The 21,182-nt window shown below is 38.2% G+C and overlaps 1 protein-coding gene and 1 long non-coding RNA gene across 5 annotated transcripts in view; one reads left to right on the top strand and one right to left on the bottom strand.

The window, feature by feature from the left end:
- The window catches only part of flt1 (fms related receptor tyrosine kinase 1), a 155,038-nt gene that overhangs the window by 101,408 nt on the left and 32,448 nt on the right, over nucleotides 1-21,182 (top strand). For all 4 annotated transcript variants that reach the window (XR_010018734.1, XM_063054254.1, XM_063054252.1 and 1 more), the window contains 7 exons: nucleotides 1,385-1,491; nucleotides 6,291-6,420; nucleotides 9,859-9,963; nucleotides 11,270-11,383; nucleotides 13,072-13,160; nucleotides 14,527-14,677; nucleotides 18,214-18,311. Coding sequence is in view for 3 of the 4 variants with exons in the window: in XM_063054254.1 (XP_062910324.1) it covers nucleotides 1,385-1,491; nucleotides 6,291-6,420; nucleotides 9,859-9,963; nucleotides 11,270-11,383; nucleotides 13,072-13,160; nucleotides 14,527-14,677; nucleotides 18,214-18,311 (794 nt within the window). In the remaining variant the exon portion in view is untranslated. The remainder of the gene's footprint in view (nucleotides 1-1,384; nucleotides 1,492-6,290; nucleotides 6,421-9,858; nucleotides 9,964-11,269; nucleotides 11,384-13,071; nucleotides 13,161-14,526; nucleotides 14,678-18,213; nucleotides 18,312-21,182) is intronic.
- LOC134349643 (uncharacterized) lies at nucleotides 821-17,047 on the bottom strand. The gene is made up of 3 exons (XR_010018735.1): nucleotides 16,608-17,047; nucleotides 10,912-11,024; nucleotides 821-1,201 (listed from the first exon to the last, which is right to left on the bottom strand). It is a non-coding gene; the product is annotated as an uncharacterized LOC134349643 (long non-coding RNA).

Below are 21,182 nucleotides of genomic sequence, written 5' to 3'. Positions count from 1 at the left end.
TTGTTTTGCAACTTTTTTTTTAGCTCAATGCCCCTCTAAAGCACTGTTATACTTGTCAATGCCCTCTAAAGCATCTTCATACTTGCCAAAGCCCCTCCTGGGCACAATATACTTTCCAGCGCCCCCAGTAGTGTAAAAACATGTCCACCATATGCTAACATGAGAAAAGTGATTCTGCTTTAAATTTTTATTTGTCTTTAAATCTAGTTTACACAGTACCTTTGCACTATAAGCAGCTTTGATATCATGATGGTTTTTAGCAAGAGTTGAAATATCTGGTTCAAGTTGTGACAGCAAAAGCCTTAAGTCCCCATGTGTAACAATGCCCAAGTGGTTTCTGTTTTTTGTGAGTGTGTGGTTCACTGCACTGAAGCCTCTTTCAACAAGGTAGCAGGATGGAAATACAACGAAGAGCTGTTTGGCTCTTCTGTCAAGACCAGGAAACTTCGTATGACAGTGTCGCCATGTATCACAAAAGCCGACAGTTTTGAAAAGCATTTCTGCTTCTTCATCATTCTGAATTTTGATAATTTATCCAGTTCAGAATTTCCAGATTGGTCAAATCCTTGAATCGATTCTGAAAATCCTTATCAGAGACTGCAAGTCTAAGCAGTACTCTTGCAAATCACTGTCTGTGAAAGAGAGTGCCATACTTTCCATGCAGGGAAACTGTGAGAACATTCTCCTCCCAAAGTTTTACTTATATATTTCCAATTTTCTAATAAAAATGGACACAGCACTTTTTGCCTGGATTAAATTGAAATGCTCAGCCTACAGTTTCATATTTAGAATACTCATTTTGTCATACAGATCAGCTAGGTATGCCACATCTCCATGTAGAAATTCACTCATTTTTCCCAAGTTCTTGTTGATTTTGAGCAATAATTCAACCACAGTGTCAAAAAGATCAAAGGAACGTTTAAGCAGCAGTCTTTTGACAGCCAATGACCTCCAGTGTGAAGAAGCAAGCATTCAAAATCTTCATCGTTATCTTGTCATAACTGGCAAAATACTCTGCTATTTAATGGATGAGCTTCAATTTTGTTGATAGAAGATATTACAAGAGTCATGCTTGAAAAAAAGTTGCTGGCTAAGGTTTTTGGCTGCGAGATATTGACAATGAATTACTCAATGGATTGTAAACAAACTTGGAATTTCTCTTTTCATCCAGCATGGCGACCTGTCATATATGGTGCTCCACCTGTTGCACAAGAAATCATGTTCCCAATCAGAATACTCTATATACATTTTGAGCTTGTCATAGATTGATTCTCCATTGATATTGCTTTTAACATTTTACAAAAGAGAATATCACATTTATGCTTTCCAAGGCTTCAGAAGAAAGTGGTTTCTGTTTTCTCCAATCTTTATTGCATGATTCTAGGGACAACAGAGAATTCAAACATGGAGTTGATAACCTTGACGTGTACCTGTGTGGCTGCTGCACTTTTCTGGCTCCTCCTGACTCTCTTCATTCGTAAACTCAAAAAGGTATGGCCCAGTTGTTTTCTTGGACAAGATTTATATGACCATTTATGATGCTTGACCTCCTGTTTCAAAAGCCAGATGATTTTGTTGTTGTTTTTAAATACATCTGGTACGGTTTACATCTTTGAGCTGCATCACAGCACAGGCAGGGCTTTTGTATGCATATTAGCAAATTTCCTGAATGTTATCAGGTGAAAAAGATAAATTCCATTGGCATTACAGGAAAGATACTGGCATAAATAGAGGAATGGCTGACAGGCAGGAGGCAGTGAGTGCGAATAAAGAGGGCCTTTTCTGGTTGGCTGCCAGTGACTAATGGTGATCCTCAGGAGTCAGTATTGGGACCGCTACTTTTCACATTGTTTATCATTGATTTGGATAATGGAGTTGATGGCTTTGTGGCAAAGTTTGTGGATGATATGAAGATAGGTGAAAGGGGTCGGTAATGCTGAGGAAGCAATGCGATTGCAGCAGGGCTTAGACAAATTGGAAGAATGGGCAAAAGAGTGGCAGATGGAATACAGTGTTGGGAAATATATGATAATGCATTTTGGTAAAGGGAACAATAGTGCAGACTATTATATAAATGGGGAGAAGGTTCAAACATCAGAGGTGCAGAGGGACTTAGGATTCTCATGCAATCCCAGAAGATTAATTGACAGGTTGAGTCTGTGATAAAGAAGGCAAATGTAATGCTGGCATTTATTTAAGAGGAGTAGAATATAAAAGCAAGGAAATAATGCTGAGGCTTTATAAGATACTAGCTAGGCTGCACTTGGAGTATCGTTAACAGTTTTGGGCCCATATCTCAGAAAGGATGTGTTGTCGTTGGAGAGAATCCAGAGGAGGTTCACAATGATGATTCTGGGAATAAAGGGGTTAACATATGAGGAGCATTTGGCAGCTTTGGGCTGGTACTCACTAGAATTTAGATAAATGCGAGGAGATTTCATTGAAACCTACCAAACGTTGAAAGGACTAGATAGAGTGGATGTGGAGAGGATGTTTCCTATGGTGGGGGTATCCAGAACTAGAGGGCACAGCCTGGAAACTGAGGGGCGATCTTTTAGAACAGAGGTAAGGAGGAACTTTTTTAGCTAGAGAGTAGTGAATCTGTGGAATGTTCTGCCACAGACTGTGGTGGAGGCCAAGTCGATGGTTATATTTAAGGTGGAAGTTGATAGTTTCTTGATTGATTAAGACATCAAAGGATATGGTGAGAAGGCAGGTGTATGGGGTTGAGTGGGATCCAGGATCAGCCATGATGGAATGGTGGAGTAGACTTGATGGGCTGAATGGCCTAATTCTGCTCCTATGTCTTATGGTCTTAACATATATATCCATCAGCAAATTAATAGGTAAGCCAAACGGCTGCTTGTTGTCTTGCACATGGGTCTGTGGGAGTGGCTTTAGTGCTTTGAAATTAATCACGTTAAATATTGCAGTGACATGATAATGAGACCAGATTTTTAATTTTATTTTTTATGAAGAGGATAGTTCGATGGCTCTGGTGTTTAGTAGAATGAGGGAAGGTGGTCTCATTGAAATCTACTGAATGTTGAAAGGCATAGACAGAGTGGATGTGAAGAGGATATTTCCTCTAGTGTGTGTATTTAGCACCTGATGGCACAGCATCAGAAAAGAAGGATGTCCCTTTAGAACAGAAATGAGGAAGTTCTTTAGCCAGAAAGTGGTGAATCTGTGGAATTTATTGCTATAGAGGCCGTGGAGGTGAAGTATTTGTGTATATTTAAAGCTGCAGTTAACAGCTTAATAATTAGGATGGGTGTCAAAGGCTACAGGGAGAAGGCAGGAGAATGGACAAAATCCTCATGGAATCATAGAAGTTTATGGCACAAAATTTGGCCCATCATTTGGTGTTAGAGTGCATAAGCCAGCAGATAGCCATAAAAATATATGGATGGACTATGTCTAGCTTCCAATAGCTCAAAAAAGTGGTTTATGACCTGTTTCCTCTATGGGAGTAGCACCTTCCCTTTGTGACTGGCAGCATGATGACAATAGAAAAGTAAACATCTCCAGAGATGTTACTCCATGGCATCAGATAAGTGTGTACCTTTGTCTATATTTCCTTTCTGAAGCTGAAGTCAACACAGCTGGAAGTAAGCTGTAATAGAGCTTGTATTGGAGAATGATCCTGGTCAGGTGGTGGAAGTTTCAGTGGGAGACCATTCTGGGAACAGCGATTAGATTTCTGTAAGTTCTCACGTAGTTTTGGATAAGATTGGTCCTCAGGTGAAAGCGCTGAATTGGGGGAAGGCAGGAACTGGAGAAAATAGCTTAAAGTGGCTGTTTGGAGATAAATCCACATCCAGTGGGAATTTATTAAAGGCCATTTGGTCAAGATTCAGGAAAAGCATATTCCCGTGAGGATGATAGGTAAGGATGGCAAGGTCCAAGAACCGGATAATGAGATATTTGTAAGTTTTGTCAAAAAGAACAAGGAAGTATATGCTAGTTGTAAGAAGTTGAAATCAGAATATCATTGAGGAATATAAAGGAGGCAGGAAATAACTTAAACAGGGGATTATGTGGGCTAAAAGGTGCTACGAAATGTCCTTGGCAAACAGGATTAAGGAGAGGCCCAAGGCTTGTTATACATATGTATATTAGGGGCAAGTCTGGGAAAAAGTAGGTCCACTCAAGGACCAAGGATAGAATTTATGTGTGGAGCCAGAGGATGTGGTTGAGGTCTTAAATGAGTAGTTTGGTATTGTATTCATCAAGAACTAGGACATAGACGATGGTGAGATCAAGAAGACTTTGTTATTAAGAAAAAAGAGGCATTAGGTGTCTTGAAAAAATAATAAGGTACAGAAGTCCCCATTACCTGATGGAATCTATCCCAGGATATTCAGGGAGGCAAGGAAGGAGATTGTGGAAGCATCGACAGAGATCTCTGTATTCTCTTTAGCCACAAAGGTGAGGCCCATCAAGACTGGAGGATAGCCAATTTGCTCCTTGGTTTAAGAAGGGCAACAGAGACAAATAATGAAATTATGGGAGAATGACCCTCTTGAAAGTGGTCAAGAAAGGCCTCATTAACGATGGAACATTTCTGAAGAATAAATGAGCTCCTGCTGTACCTAGGAAAGTAACTGGTTTTGGTGTAGTGCAGATGAAATAGGTGATTGTGTTAGGTCAGATTGGGGAGTAGGTGAATAATAATGAAGGTGTACTTGAAATTGCTAAATTTCAACGAGAGATATATTCACAGTGAACAGCAGAACAGAGAGACCTAGGGATATAAATATGGTTTACTGAAAGGGTGGTGAAAAAGGCATGTGGCATATTCGCCTTCATCAACCGTGGTGTTAAGTACCAAGAGTTGACATGCTGTATTGCATTTGTATAAAACATTAGTTAGATTACAATTGGAGTATTGTGTGTAGTTTTGGTTACCTCACAATAAGAAAGATGTGATTAACCTACAAGGATGGCAGAAAAGATTCATAAGGACACCACTGAACTGGAAAGCTTAAGATATAATGAGAAACTGGAAAGATTGAAACTGTTTTCCCTAGAGTGAAGAAGGTTGAGGGGATGACCTTATAGAAGTTGAGGATCATAGATAGGGTCACCTGTCATAGCAATTTTCCCTGGATAAGGTGAGTCTAAAACAAGAGGGTGTAGGCTTAAGGTAAAAGTGGAATGATTTAAGGGAGATCTGAGGGCAGATTTTACACATAGAGGGTGGTGGGTATACGGAATGAACTGCTGTAGTAAGTGGTAGAGGCAGGTACAATTACAATGTTAAAAACCGTATATGAACAGGTACATGCATTAAAAATAATTGTTTGAAAATAATAAAGGAGTTTAAAAATTCAGAACATCGAGGACCAGCTTCACAGTCATATGTGATGTCACTTGTGATATTGAGAGAGCAAAATTCAGTATTACGGATAGGATAAAAGTTAAATTAAAGGACCCAAGAGGTGGATACATTGGTGCAAAACTACAATTTATTCTAAGGCTCTGGGAACAATGCTCATGTGAAAGGCAAGATGGGTTTTGAGCAACCCACACAAAGAAACAATACTGTGATCTTGCTCAAGATTTCCAGTATCTGTAGAATCCCTCATGTTTAGGATGAGTTTTAAGCTCCCTTCAGAGGAAATGGAAATGGATGCCATCCGAAAAGGAAGCACTAATAATATGATGTATGGGAGTCAAAATTAAACAGAGACTGGGGCAACTCCCATGAAAATTCACCTGTTTTTATATTTAGCAATATGAATGGAAATCAGAAGAAAGGTTCATATATTTTTAAAGAGGAAAGTTTTGGAATATTCTCTTGTTAACAGTTTTTATAAAGTACTTTTTATTCAAATTATTTTTTAAAAATTATGTAAAATAGTTGTGAACACTGCTTTGCATTAAGAATTGCTTAAATAGAATTCTTTACAGATTTCTGATTAATTTGTTGCTGAATATCCTTTCACTTTCTAAACAAATAATTGTTCTTGTTAAATAAAGCTTAACACTGAATGATTGTTTTATCCATGCCTGCTGTTTAATCAGGACAGTCTGACATGGTACATAAATTAGCATTAATTAGTCCCATGAAAGATGCCCATTTAATTTTGACTGGATCACACTGGCAGTTTTGTTGCAGGCTATTGAACCTTGAAGGTTACTTCAGCTGAAATGCTTAATGATACAATGTTTTTCTTTCCAACTGCTAACCATTAAGATGATGTGTGCTGGCACAAAGACTATACAAGACTCGCAGACAAATGTGGATGGCCTTATAACTGTTTTCTCATGCTTTGGTTTTCCAGCCTAGATCTGCAGAAATAAAAACTGACTACCTGTCAATCATAATGGATCCTGATGAAGTGACACTCGATGAGCAATGTCTCCCCTATGATGACAATAAATGGGAATTTCCTCGAGACAGACTGAAGCTAGGTATGAGCACAAACTTGCTCATTTTGCTTGCTTTGGAGTACATGGTTACACAAACTAGACCTTCATAATTCTCAACTGACAACATTTTTTCTTAATAAATCTTAAATAATAATAGCAAAATCCCTCTCTACATTCACACTAAGTAATCTACATAGGTACAGGATAAACCACGAAAACCACATTCTTGGATTATCTGTACCTGAAGTCCAAATATCAAGTTTTCTTTCCAATTTTACTTTTCAGTTTACTCCACTGGGCAGAATAGGCCTTAGTGTGATGCAAATTATGCACCTGCAAAACTCAGTTTGATAATCGACAATTTGGATGCTGATGGTGGTTAACTGGTTCAAAAATAGCATCTGAGACATGCATACTCATTCGTGATCGGTGCTAATCTAGGTGCTGAATTGGAGAGGACGGGCAGATTTTGATGTCTGTCTGCATCCGAAAAGAAATTGGCTCCACATCTTTCTTGGACGGTTAGATCTTATGGTGCATAGACCACTGGATGGAGTGTTGCCATAGTCACGGTGTTTCTTGAATAAAGAACGGGAGTGAGAAATCCAGTTTTCTCTGGAACGGTGGAGGCTGAGGGGAGATCTGGAGGAGGTTCATAACAACATGAGAGGCACAGATAGAGTGGACAGACAGTATCTTTTCCCAAGGTTGAAATGTCTATCTCATACCAGAGGGCATGTATTTAAGATGAGAGGGGGTCATTTCAGAGGTGATATGAGAGACAAGATTTTTACGCAGAGAGTGGTGGGTGCATGGAATGACCTGCCTGGTGTTGTGGTAGAGGCAAATACATTAGGGATTTTTAAGAGACATTTAGATAGGCATATGAATACGAGGGAAATGGAAGAATGCGGAAATTGTGTAGGCAGAAAAGATTACTTTGTTTAGCCATTTAATTGGTTTGGCACAACCTTGTGGGCTGAAGGGCCTATTTCTGTGCTGTACTGTTCTATGTTCTATGTCCTAACTGATTTCGGCCTTTGTGGATCGGTGGTGGCTGCTTTGGATGGTGTCTTAACTCAGTAAAAATATTGACTGAGGCTGGGACTGTTCTGATCTGTTGGCATAACATAAGACCATAAGACATAGGAGCAGAATTAGGCCATCTGGCCTATCCAGTCTGCTTCGTCATTCAATCATGACTGATCCTTTTTTTTTTCCTCCTCCTCAACCCTAGATCCTGGCCTTCTCCTTGTAAGCTTTGATGCAATGCTATGTCCAATCAAGAACCTATCAAACTCTGCCTTAAATACTCCCAACAACCTGGCCTCCACAGCTACATGTGGCAACAAATTCCACAGATTCACCACCCTTTGGCTATAGGAATTTTTCCATAACTCTGTTTTGAAAGGGTGCCCCTGTATCCTGAGGTTGTGCCCTCCTGTCCTAGACTCTCCCACCATGGAATCGTCCTTTCCACATCTACTCTGTCAATGTTTTTCAACATACGAAAGGTTTCAATGAGATCCCCCCTCATCCTTCTGAATTCCAGCGAGTACAGACCCAAAGCCATCAAATATTCCTCATATGATAACCCTTCCATTCCTGGAATCATCCTTGTGAACCTCCTCTGGACCGTCTCCAATGCTAACACATCTTTTCTTAGGTGTGGGGTCCAAAACTGTTCACAATACTCAAAGTGAGGCCTCACCAGTGCCTCAGCATCACATCCTTGCTCTAGTATTCTAGACCTCTTGAAATGAATGCTAAATGGCTTTCCTCATCACCAACTCAACCTGCAAGTTAACCTTTAGGGTGTTCTGCACAAGGACTCCCAAGTCCCTTTGCATCTCAGATTTTTGGATTTTCTCCCTGTTTAGAAAACAGGCCGTACATTTATTTCTACTACCAAAGTGCATGACCATGCACTTTCCAACATTTTACTTACTTTATACTTTATTGTTGCCAAACAATTGGTACTAGAATATACAATCATCACAGCGATACTTGATTCTGTGCTTCACACTCCCTGGATTACAAATATTAAATATTAAAAATATTAAAAATAGTTAATTTAGTAATTATTAAAAAATTAAATTATCTATCATAAGTAGAAAATAGAAAAATGAGAACATTTTATTACCAACATTTTATTTCATTTGCCACTTTCTTGTCCATTCTCCTAATCTGTCTAAGTCCTTCTACATCCCACCTGTTTTCTCAACACTACCTGCCCCTCCACCAATCTTCATATCACCTGCAAACTTGGCAACAAAGCCATCTATTCCATCATCTAAATCATTTATATACAGCATAAATAGAAGTGGTCCCAACACCGACTCCTGTGGAACACCACTAGTCACTGGCAGCCAACCAGAAAAGGATCCTTTTATTCCCATCCGTTGCCTCCTACCAATCAGCCAATGCTCTAAATGTGATCAGATATCTGTTTATGTGGAATTGACTGTATTTTGAGCTATTTTTCTCAAACAAATGCTTCACTTAGTTTCTGATGCTGTTTTAGACACAAAGCTCAAAATACAAGTTAAACTAATATTAGAACAGAGAATTCCAACGCCGTTTATTGTTTGAGACTGATAAATTGCTCTCTGCAATTTATGAATTTACGAGCCACAAAAGCATTTAAATAAAATCCTTCAGAGAAGCAAACTGGATTGTGGAAGCAATGTTTGCTCCAGCTTCATTCTGTTTTATTGGCACCAAGAGCACTGATCTGGTGCTCTTGATGCCAAGTAATCACTTCTTCATGACCAGAAATCCACCTCTATTCGTAGAGCAAACTTTGCCTCTGAAGATGTCCCAAAGTTTTTTGAAGTAGACGTCATGTGAATTCAAAGATAATTTACAACTCTGTCGTCCATCTGATTTTTCTGAAAGGGCTGGAAAAGGAGATTTGTTCCAGAAACAATAAAATGGCACTCTTCAAATGAGACTTACTGATTTCCTTGTATGATAATTATTAACTCAACTGCAGTAGTCATCTATAATGATTTTCTTTTTATTAAACATTTGTTACTCGTAGGTTGGAAATGAACTCAGTCTCTGGCCAAAACAAAATGAAACCTCCAGCTACGTCAATTTAAATTTTGAACTTTTCTGTACACACATCAAGTTCCAAACTCACCAGTCTTTATAAAACTGGCTTTTAATTTGGCTTTTTGCCAATGGAACTTAGGGTTAAAAACAAAATACCACAAATATTTAACAGTGTATACCATGATATTTAAATTCCATTTGTTTTTGTAATGATGTTCAAGGTACATACTGTGTTCTGTTGAAAACAATATTTCATTACTTACATTTCCATATCGCTGTGACAGTACTGGATGAAACTTGATAAAAATTAAGTTCATTTGAATTACTGTGATGTATATGTCCAACAATGGTTATTTCATTGTGGATTTTAAAGAGAATGGAAATAATCTTGTTATTAACTACACTGCTTTTCTTGATCTGTAGGTAAAATACTTGGCCGTGGGGCTTTTGGGAAGGTAGTGGAAGCTTCTGCTTTTGGAATCAATAAATCAGCCACATGTAAAACAGTTGCTATTAAAATGCTGAAAGGTATTTTGTCTTTAATATTTCAAAACTGTCATAGTGAGTGCCACAGTTTATGATCCCAGCTGATTTTATAATATATCCTTGACATTCATAGTCATAGAATCATAGAACCATACAGTACAGAAATAGGCCTTTGGCATACCGCGTCTCTGCTGACCATCAAACAACCATTTACACTAAGCCTTTTTGTTGATTCTTCTCTCATTCCTTTCAACTTCCACACTGAGATTCTACTACCCACCTGTGCACGAAGGACAATTTACAGCAATCAATTAACCTACCATCATGTGTGTCTTTGGGGAATGGCAGAAAGCAGGAGTACCTGGAAGAAATTCACACAATCACCGGGGCAGCATGCAAACTCCACACAGACAGTGCCAGAATGTGGGCTGCTAGAGATGTAAGGCAGCACCTCTAAAAGTAATGCCACTGTACTGACCTATTGTCTCATATAAATACCATCAGGCCACTATTGGGTAGATTTTAAAATTAAAAAGCAGAAATTTTGTTGTCCAGTATTTTAGCCCCAAAATTCCCATGGTTGAATTGACAAAAAAAATGATGACTTTAGCATTGATCCTGCTGGGTTTGTCTTATCACCTAATTACTACAGACTTTATGGATGCAGACGACAACCAATCGGCACTCATTGAGTATGCCTGTCTCTGTGAGACATCCAGGTATCCACCAGAAGAGTGTGGTGGATGGTGTGGCAGCAGTGATGCTTAACAAAACATCTCTCCTTATTTATGAAAAAAAAAACACTTTTTAGGGAGTTACATCAGTACTGTCAATGGTAGTATGTTGTTATGCACATGGCATATTAGACACCACAGGGCCATGCCCATTTCAAATGTAGGAACTTCCAGTTTTCAAGTGCCTTTGCTTCACTTCTCTCCTCTCCCTAACCACCACTTATCCCTTTGGGGTACACTGACTTTGTATACTTACAAGATGTCCAGGAAGTTTTCATTTGGTTCCCCAAGGTTTTCTTGGGGATCCTGTCCATCTTCCACAACAGTCATAGTAAAAGAAATTGTTGAAACCCTGTTGAATTATGCATGCTGTAGTAAAAGGGAATAGAACAGATAAGCGAGTCTGTAAAATAATAAATGTTAGTTCTGTCAATAAACAACTGGAACATTATGGAATTATTCTAAATCCTTCTGTACATATTTTGTATTTGTATTTAATGTGCTTGTGTACAATAATAAAGCCTTTGCTTGTCTATGTTTTCATTAAATAGATATTGAAAATTAAGTAATTTCAGATTACTATTCTAAGTTGTTTAATAATAATTTCTTTTTAGAGGGGGCCACAGCCAGTGAACATAAGGCTCTAATGTCCGAACTAAAGATCTTGATTCATATCGGAAATCACCTAAATGTGGTGAATTTGTTGGGAGCATGCACCAGCCATGGAGGTTTGTAACCTTACGACTCCCATGCCAGTATAATGGGATTTAATAGCACAAAGCAATACATTTGTTCTAAAAAATTAGGTTACTTATGACTTAAAATAACTATGTGATTGTGAAGATCTAAAAAAAGCAAGGAAAACTCAGATGCGGGAAACCAGAAATAAAAACAGAAAATGCTAGATATTCATAAGGCCAGGAAATGTCTGTGGAAAGATGAAGAGTTAACATTTAATGTGATGACCTTTCACATGAACAATTTCTATCAGGTCAATGACCCGAAAAATCCTTTCTAGTAAGAGTATGAGGATAATTAGATGAAGAAAATGAAAGGATGTATGGAAACAATGATTAGGGTTATTGTTAGTAATTGCTGCAATCATCCACAATATTTAGATACCATCATAGTATTCAAAGGCATGGAGGGCATACAATAACAACTCTAAAGCTATTTGATAGTAAGCCGGTTCTTGCTACTGTATATCACATGATCATCCTTGAAAAACAGCAACACCTACTGCCAGGAATACCTTAAAGATGAAAAAATCTGCAAATGCTGGAAATCCAAAACAACACACACAAAGTGCTGGAGGAACTCAGCAGGTCAGGCAACATCAGTGGAAAAGAGTAAACAGTCGATGTTTTGGGCCGAGACCCTTCATCCTCTTTTCCATAGATGCTACCTGGCCTGCTGAGTTCCAACAGCATTTTGTGTGTGTTGCCAGAAATACCTTGCTGGCTGACTAAATTATGACACTAAGTTTACCATCTGTCAAAACTGCCAAAAAATTCGTTTGTCTCCAATATTCATAAATATTCAGAAACCACTAAGGGCTATCAGAAATAATCATATTTGAATGTTTTACAATATAAAACACATAAAACTCCACAACGTACTGAAAGCAATTAGATTCTTAGAAGTTAACCCAATTAATTTCAAAACAAATGAAATTATCTGTCACTCAACAATCTTCCCTGGAGCTGTTCCTCTGGAATGAAACATATGCAATCAATCTAACCTGGTGCTTGCTCAGCAGGTAGATTTCCCAGTGTAACTTCAGGGAAATCACAGGAGGTTGAACCTCCACTGTTTAACTCATAAAGGACTCAAATGTGCTTTGGATTGTCAATCTGTCCCTCCCTGCAAAAAAAAATGCAACACCACTCCAAAGCAAATTGTTCAGATTCACGTCAGATTAATTTATTTACCACACGTACATCATAACATACAGTGCTCTCACTTGCAGACTTAGAACCTTGTCGTACATGTATCAGATGCTGAGATTTAGTGCTGGAGACTAGAATTCTTGCATTCTGATTGTAAAAAACATGCAGCTGAAGATATTGAGAGCAGAGCACAGGGAGGAAGTGTTATACATTGGTACCAATTCTCAGAAATTTCATTTGGTGGGAACAACACCATCAGACACCAGATGAATTGGAAGTTTCAAAAGTGCTGTCTTATGGAGAAACATTTTTTAAATCTTAAGCTGCAATTCAACTTTGGCAATGCAATCTGAGATGCTCCATAACCAGTTTCTGCATAAGTCAAAATCATTAGGAGCACATTATTGATTTCCTGATGTGCAGAAGTGACAGACAGTGTTCTTGATGGAAATATACATTTAGGTAATTAGTCCACGTCTTATCCCAGAGTATTTGATCCAGATTGTGTATTACTTTTCTATATACAGGTCCTTTGATGGTGATTGTTGAATACTGCAAATATGGAAACCTCTCCAACTATCTTCAGACCAAGAGGAATAACTTCATGTTGCACAAGGTGAACAGACATAACCATTTATTTTTTAAAAAACTTCCTGGGTTTACAACCTATGGAGTATTTTCACTCACAGTTGGAAAATTCTACATATTATGCCCTTTCTTTCTTCTTAAAGCAAGACTCAACTGAGTGATACGATTAAATATTCAAAACTAACGTACTAAGATCTGTCCCCTTTTCAGACTCTGCCTTATTTGCAATTAGAAGTAGGAATTCATTATGTTGCAAGTTACATGCAAGGATCTGCATTCTACTGTTTTGAAGAATAGGCCTCAAAATCCAGTGAAGCTGTTTTCAAGCATCAAATAGACATAAATATTGCCTGCACTGAACAAAATAGGCATGGGAGCTTACAAAAAAAAATGTTGTCTCATAAATATCTGCACATTAGATAAGATGGCACAGAATGTGATTATCTTGTTAGACCTTGACAGAAATACCATCTTGTTTAGAGTGTTCTTTTGTGAGGATGGGGGTAGTTGTCAGGGAGATAGTTTGAAGAACTCCTATCATTGCTGGAGAACGCTATCATTGTTGGTTACAGATGTTGTTTGTGTTTGGTAGCCAAAGGAGATCCGAGACTCCTCTGGCTTCACATCAATTTAAGTCAAGAAATTTAAAAATCACATCAGTTTGCCCTTCTAATTGCCTACTTTAGCTGTGATTCATGAGCAAGAACAGGTATTGGATCTGGATTCCAATAGCTTTCACACTATCAACAAAAAAAACTTTGCCTTTTTATTTTATTTCTACCAGTGTAGATCACTCCTCATATTTTGCATTATGTTCTCTCTGCTATGTCGCTCCCATTCAGCAGCACCCTAAAGTCTTTGTACATCCTCCTCCATTAACACATCCCCACTCAGATCTGTGTTTTCAGCCAACATGGAAAATCAGTTATACAGACTGTGAATGGCTAGAGATCCAGCTCTGTCCATGCAGCTACTTTAATTATCACAGCCTCCAAACTTAAAAATGATCTGTTTCCTCCTACCCTCTTTCCAGTTGATCAATGACATTTCTGTAGGAGTTATTCTCCTATCTGACTGCATGCTCTGCCTGCTTCATTACTTGCCATATCAGAGGAGAGTGAGTGATAAGGGTGGGAGCTGGTGGTGTGTGGGGAAAAAAGGGTGAAGAAAAATTAATATTTAAGATGTTCATGTCAGCAAATGATTTCTGTCTTTTTACAAAACATAAATGCAGTAGAAACCCATTTAATTCTTCGTGAACTAGCTGTACAATATAGAACTGTGTTGATATCAATGGTGCTGCAGGTTTTAACTGGTGTTAGATGCACCTTTGCTATTAATTTTTCAATATATCAACCGATTTTTAAAGCTCTTGTCCTCTATTGTGCATCTAGGAAACCACACTACAGGCAAATCAAATTCAAGAAAAGATCCCCATGGAGGGGAAAAAGAGAAGGCTGGCTAGTGTCACAAGCTCTGAGAGCTCCAGCAGCTCAGGGTTTGATGAAGATAAAACTCTAAGTGAGGTTGAAGAGGAAGAGGAGGGTAAGACCTGATTCCTTCCTGATTTCTTCCTGATTTACAGCCTTCAAAGTTATTTTTACATCAGAATGTGTATCTTTGATGTCCTTGCTGATTATCTATCTAATAAACATCCGTGGGATATTCTTAATAAGAGGAGACACACCTTTCAAGTTTGGAAAGGAAAAAAAAATACATGTGTACCATGTGTAGAAAAAAATGTTCTTATCAGCATGTAGTTTTCCAGAAATGCAGGGAGGAAACCTCACTTCATTATTTTGCCACTGTTCTGTGGGAGGTGAAAGGGTGTAGCAGAGTTAGCAAACATGGCAGGATTAAAAAGCATATATTAGCAGATGTTACAGATTTACTATTACCATGTTTTGACCAGTGATTAACTAATGGTCTGAAATGTTACTGTAGCCTCCGACAGAGCCAACAGCTTATTAGTGAGACAATGCTGAGAAAAGATCAGGAATGGATGATAGAGCTTTCCGCTCCTCATTTGGATTCAAAGTAGACTTATTATCAAAGTATGTATACAGAAAACAACTCTGAGATTTGTCCTCCTGCAAGCAGCCATGAAACAAAGAAATATTATGGAACCCAATGAAGAAAACATCAAACACCCAGTACGTCTAAAAAGAGCAAATTGTGCTAATGGCAAAAAGCAAGCGAACAACACACAAAATATCAAACCTCAAACCAGGAGTCCAGTTGTATTCAGTTTAGTTCAGTTCAGCGTTGTGCCTCTAGCCCATGGCAGACCATAGGGGAAGGCATTCTTTGCTGAAGTGTCTCAGACCACACCAATTGCCCTGATCAAACCACTCAAAAACAGCAAAAGAAAAGTTACCAGAATCAAGGAAAACATGCAACATGAACCCAAAGTCCCCCACAACTAGTCCTCATACTCTCCGGTCAATCCTTGCAATGTCGATCTCAAGAACTTTCATCCGACAGCAGTTAGTGATAGGGAGAGGAAGACCGCTCAGACACATGCAGAAGGCACCGAACACATGCCATCCTTGTGGACTTCAACCTTGCTCAGCACTCCAATTGGTGAAAATCAATGGAGTCCACCAAAACAAACACAATAATTAATACTTTAAGTATACTTTGTTTCAAGAGATTCCACAAAGCTAATGAGTGTTCAAATTTAAGTGATATTAGGTATCACAAAGATTCATGTAATGAAATACAAAGTTTTGTTTGCCAAACATTGCAGTTAGCTACTTGTTTTCTTATGTGTGCTAGCCAGCGAATAGCTCTGGTCTAATTAGTTCAAGTATGACGCTCATTGCTAAGGATCTTTCATGGACGTTTTACCATTCAATCATTTATTATTTAATTTTCATTTCATTTGCTGCATACAAAGTTCCAAAAAAGCTCAACTTAACCTTTGAGCCAGGCATTTTACATCCTTTAAATTTAACAATGAATGTAATTAAATCTTAATTGCTCATTTTCTCTTAGACCAATCAGGATGTTAGTAATCCAACATTTTAAAAAAGTATTATGGTAATGACACATCTGCTACTTCCATTCTTGATTTCCATCAAAAGCGGAGTTTATGGGTTGATGTTCTTGTTGTGTTTTTTGTTGGGGGAGGGGGCTTGGGGAGGGGGTCAATGTTCTTGTTGCTTTTGTTAGTTTTTCTGTGCAGGGAAGGAGGATTTGGAGGCTGATGTTCTTGCTGTGTTTTGTGTGGGTGAGGGGGTTGGGGGGGTTGATAATCTTATTGCTGTTCTTTTTTGTGTGGGGTGGGTTTACTTTTTCTCTTTAAACTGACTTTCATGGTTTTCTTTGTTTCATGGATATATGGAAAAGACAAATCTCAGAGTTGTATACAGCATACATACTTTGATAATAAACGAACCTTTGAACCCTTCAACCATGTTTGCTCCACTGTCAGCTCTTTTTGCTTTGCATTATTGCTGATTTTGTCACTTACCCCAGGAGTAGGTCTTTTTCCTTTCTCTTCCGTAAATTACTTGCACCACTTTTCCCGGACTCTACTCTTGTTCATTGCTAACATACTTGTGGTTCCACCTGGAGCTATCTCAACGAGTTGGTTGTTCCACTTTCTCTGCAGGTGTTGTCTAATCTCCAAAATGCTTCCAGCACTTTTTGTTTTTATTTTGTATTGGAAATATCTTTGATATTTTGCATACAAGTAATCACTTCGGTAAGGTATCAAAGAGCAATTGGTAAAATCACATTATTTTGTGGCTTGTGTAGAATAAAGAAGAAAATTGGAATGTTGCAATCAAATTTGACTATGGAAAGAGAAGGCAAATTAAAGCTTGTAGGAAAGGACTCATTTGGAATGACTCATTCATTGCAAGATAGTAATTTTTCACCTTTGAAGTTTCATAATCAAGTAGTTTATATTATCCTATACCTCACTACTAAATTTTTGTGCATGATGTGTTTTTAATCAGAATAATTTCCTGGTTTGTAATTTCACTTGTTGAAGGCAAATGGTTGCATAACAAATGGAAAAAAAAACAGTTTTGGACACCGATTTACATGTTACTTAGTACAGAAATGTAGCAGTGATGCAGCAGATTTGAGGAAGGATTGCTGGAAAATGATTTTATGGAAAAAGGAAAGATTAATGACCTCTAGGAATGTGGGGGAGAATGGACTATCATAAGAAACAATGCCAATTGTGAACTATAATGAATGGCTAGGAAGGATGTAATTGCTTGTTATTTGGGATCATTATGTTGAGTAGGTTTAGGAGGATACAGCAAAAGTATGTTTGAGTTGATTGTGGCAATACTGATCCCATGGTTCCTGCTAGATTAGTCCAAAGAACATTATTTTTGGCATAAAATAAAATATTGCACCTGTTTGATGTCTGAAACAATGAATGGAGGCAATGTAAATACACAGCAGGTCAGGTAGCATCCATGGTGAAAGTGCATCAAATAATATTCTTTGGCTGAAACCTTTATTGATATTCAATCTTTTTTGTTGATACAAGGCATAAATGGATATAATGGAATTGGTAGGGATTTCTTATTAAAGAATTACCTTAATACATAGAGATCTTCTTTTGATAACCAATGTGGAAATAGTGCTACAAAAATAATTGTATGTTTAGACGGTTAAGTCATGCAATTGCATTGCAAATAACAGAAGTATCACTCAGATATTTCTTTCATATTTGTGGATTGGGCATTAAATTGTTATATCCTTTCAAGGTTTGCTCCATGTGAGCCAGGTTACACACTGGAGAGCTTTTAGTTTTCTGTTTGTGCCTCAGATAGCTTGAGTGAATGCAGTTTAGAGTTGCTCATGAGGCTCAGGGAAGATCAAACTCAGAGATGTTCTGCATTGAATCTAGAATGAGCTGTTTCTTTGGGATTCGTGAATGTGATTGTTTCTTTTCAAGCTGCACTGGGATTGAAGAATATAGAGATAATTTGCATTAAAATTACAGAATTATATCTTATGGTTCTCTAGGCAGTGATAACTTTATTACTGAACTGATAACAACAATAGCAATTCAAAATTAACAATTATTTCCTTTCTTTTCGAATAATTGATAGATGGTGATGACTTACACAAGCAACCAATTACTATGGAGGACCTGATCAGTTACAGTTTTCAGGTGGCTCGAGGCATGGAATTCTTAGCATCAAGAAAGGTTTGAATGTAACCGAAATAAAAATTATGAAGCTCTGGGTCATTGACATTCTCTTTGCTGTTTTCAGCTCTTATTAAACAATAGTATGACTTACAGGCACTAATCATGGATCAGGAGGTAGTTTGCTCACTGCTGTTGGACATCTCATTATACAAGATGCTGGAAATCTATGTAACACATACACTGGAGGAACTCAGCTGGCCAGGAGTAACCATGGACAAAAGTACACAGTCGATGTTTTGGGCTGAGACTCTTCATCAAGACTGGAAAAAAAGGAGAAGTTAGAGCAAGAAAGTGGGGAGAAGGGGAGGTAGATGTACAAGGTGGTAGATGATAAGTGAAACCAGAGGAGGGTGAGGGGTCACTACATTCAGGGCCCCAAACAGAACTTCCAGCTGAGGCAACACTTCACTTGTGAGTCTGTTGGGGCCATCACTGTATTCGGTGCTCCTGGTGTGGTTCCTGTACATTGATAAGACTCTATATAAATTGGGCGACTGCTTCACTGAATACCTATGCTCTGTCTGCCAGAAAAAGCAGGATCTCCTGGTTGCCACCAACTTCAATTCTATTTCCTACTCCCATTTCAACATGTCAGTCCAGGACCTCCTCTACTGCTGCAATGAGGCCGCATTCGGATTGGAGGAGCAACACATTATATCCCATCTGGGTAGCCTCCAACATGATGGCATGAACATTGATTTCTCAGACTCTGGTAATTGGCCCACCCCCTTTCACTGTTCACATTCCCTTTACCCTCTCTCAGTTCATCTCCTTACCTGCCCATTACCTCCCTCTGGTGCTCCTCCTCCTTCCCTTTCTACCCTCTCCTATCAGATTCTCCCTTCTGCAGTCCTTTATCTCTTTCACCTATCAGCTTCCCAGCTTTATACTTTACTCTCTCCCATCTTCCAGTTTCACCTATCGCCTGCCACCTTGTACTTCTTCCACCCCTCCCCACTCTTCTTCCTCTAACTTCTTATCTTTTTTTCCAGTCCTGATGAAGGGTCTCGGCCCGGTATGTTGACTGTTTACTCCTTTCCATGGATGCTGCCTGGCCTGCTGGGTTCCTCCAGCATTTTGTATATTGTTTCTTTATACAAGAGTTAATCAGGCCAGTTCATCATATTGGAGGAAGTGGAGAGTAAGCCATGAGCAGGCTGGAGGACATCATGTGACCTTCCCTATGTCTTCTCTCATCGTCATGGCAATCATTTCTGTTGTTATGCTATGGTTACCACAGAGAAATTGTTTTACATGCTATCTTGGTTCCCAGCATTCATCTTGGCAACGAAGCAGTAGCTGTGAAATCTGCACAGAGGTTCCAACGTCCTTTTAGGTTGTGCGAAAGAATGAACTGTATTCAATGTATTTTTGGCAAAATTTGCAGATTATTTTGCTGGAATAGAGTGGCATTAGCATTATATTCACCAAGTGTTTAGTACAGAGAGAAAGGTGATATAATTTCAACACTACGAAGTTGTGTTAGCAAAGTGCTGGCAATTCAGGAACTCATTTAACCACCAGAATGAGCAAATCCATTTACTACACCCTGATCAAGAAGTAAGGTAAAAATGCTGAAAGATCTGCTATTATTTACCAAAACATATATGGTTTACATGATTAATCAGTTAGTTAAAAACTATGTATATGAATTTCAAGAGCCACTGATGAAAATGCATTTGAACACAACTCATGAGCTGCACCTTCAGGGACTCTGCCACTCATGTTCTCAGTATTATTTAATAATAATAATTATTATTATTGTTTGTTTTAATTGTATTTGCAGTTTGCTTTCTTTTGCGCATTGGTTGCTTGTCAGTCTTTGTGTGTAGTTTTTCATAGATTCTATTGTATTTCATCATTCTGGTGTGAATGACAGCGAGAAATGCATCTCAGGATAATATTTGGTAACATTTATGTACTTTGATAATAAACTAAATTTGAACTTTTAACTTTAATGAACATTAAATGATACAAAGCTCCGAAGGGCATTGATAGCATAAATGGTGGATGGATGTTTACCTGCCTGGGGAATCTAGACAATGAGAATAAAAGTCAGCTGGTTAAAACTGAAATGAAGAAAAAGATTTGCGATTCTTTGAAATTATCCATTAAGTTGTGACTATGTAGAAGGTTTGTAAATTCTGGGAAAAGAGGGATCTGAGAGCAGTGTTTTATGATAGAGATGAGTGAAAGGTCAGTCACGATCTTATTGAATAATTGGATAGGTATAAGGGAGTGAATGATCTACACCTCCTTTATCTTATGTTACTATGTTTATAGACTACATGCTTATGAGTATCAACATCAGCAGCAGTCTATTGTATATTAATTATCTCTATATGTTTTGTTAAACATCCCAAAATTTAAGCAACATTTTAAATTGAATCACATTTCAAATTAGAAAACTGTAAATAGTTCAATAAAAATTCCAGTTCAAACATGAGAATTCTGACATATCTAGCATTTGTAACCATCTCCTTTGAAGTATTAGAATTGTTACATATAATACTGTATATAATCTATTATCACAAATAGTTTGGAACAAATCTGAACTGTTATTTTGGTTAAACTAGTGTAATTGGTAGAGTTATGGCAGGGAGCCAATAGTCAATGGAATGAGTGTTATTCCCCATTCATTATTTGGCACATCTTCCTCTGTCCTTTGCTTTGCATAACATACAGAGGATCTTATGCTTTGTTCTGTAGCACTGTGAAAATGTCATGGAAAAATCACAGAGGAATGTTTTCTTACCTGTTATCTGTTGCCAAGTTGAAATGTTCACGTAAGCTATGCTGAAGCATTTGTAGAGGCACAGTATGTGGCTGGATTTGTGACGCCCAGCTCTTCCTCCCATCCAGAACTGC

The sequence above is a fragment of the Mobula hypostoma genome, chromosome 7, assembly GCF_963921235.1.
Source record: "Mobula hypostoma chromosome 7, sMobHyp1.1, whole genome shotgun sequence".
Classification (NCBI taxonomy): domain Eukaryota; kingdom Metazoa; phylum Chordata; class Chondrichthyes; order Myliobatiformes; family Myliobatidae; genus Mobula; species Mobula hypostoma.
The sequence above is the reverse complement of the archived record's forward strand: the minus strand, read 5'-3'. Positions and strand labels throughout refer to the sequence as shown.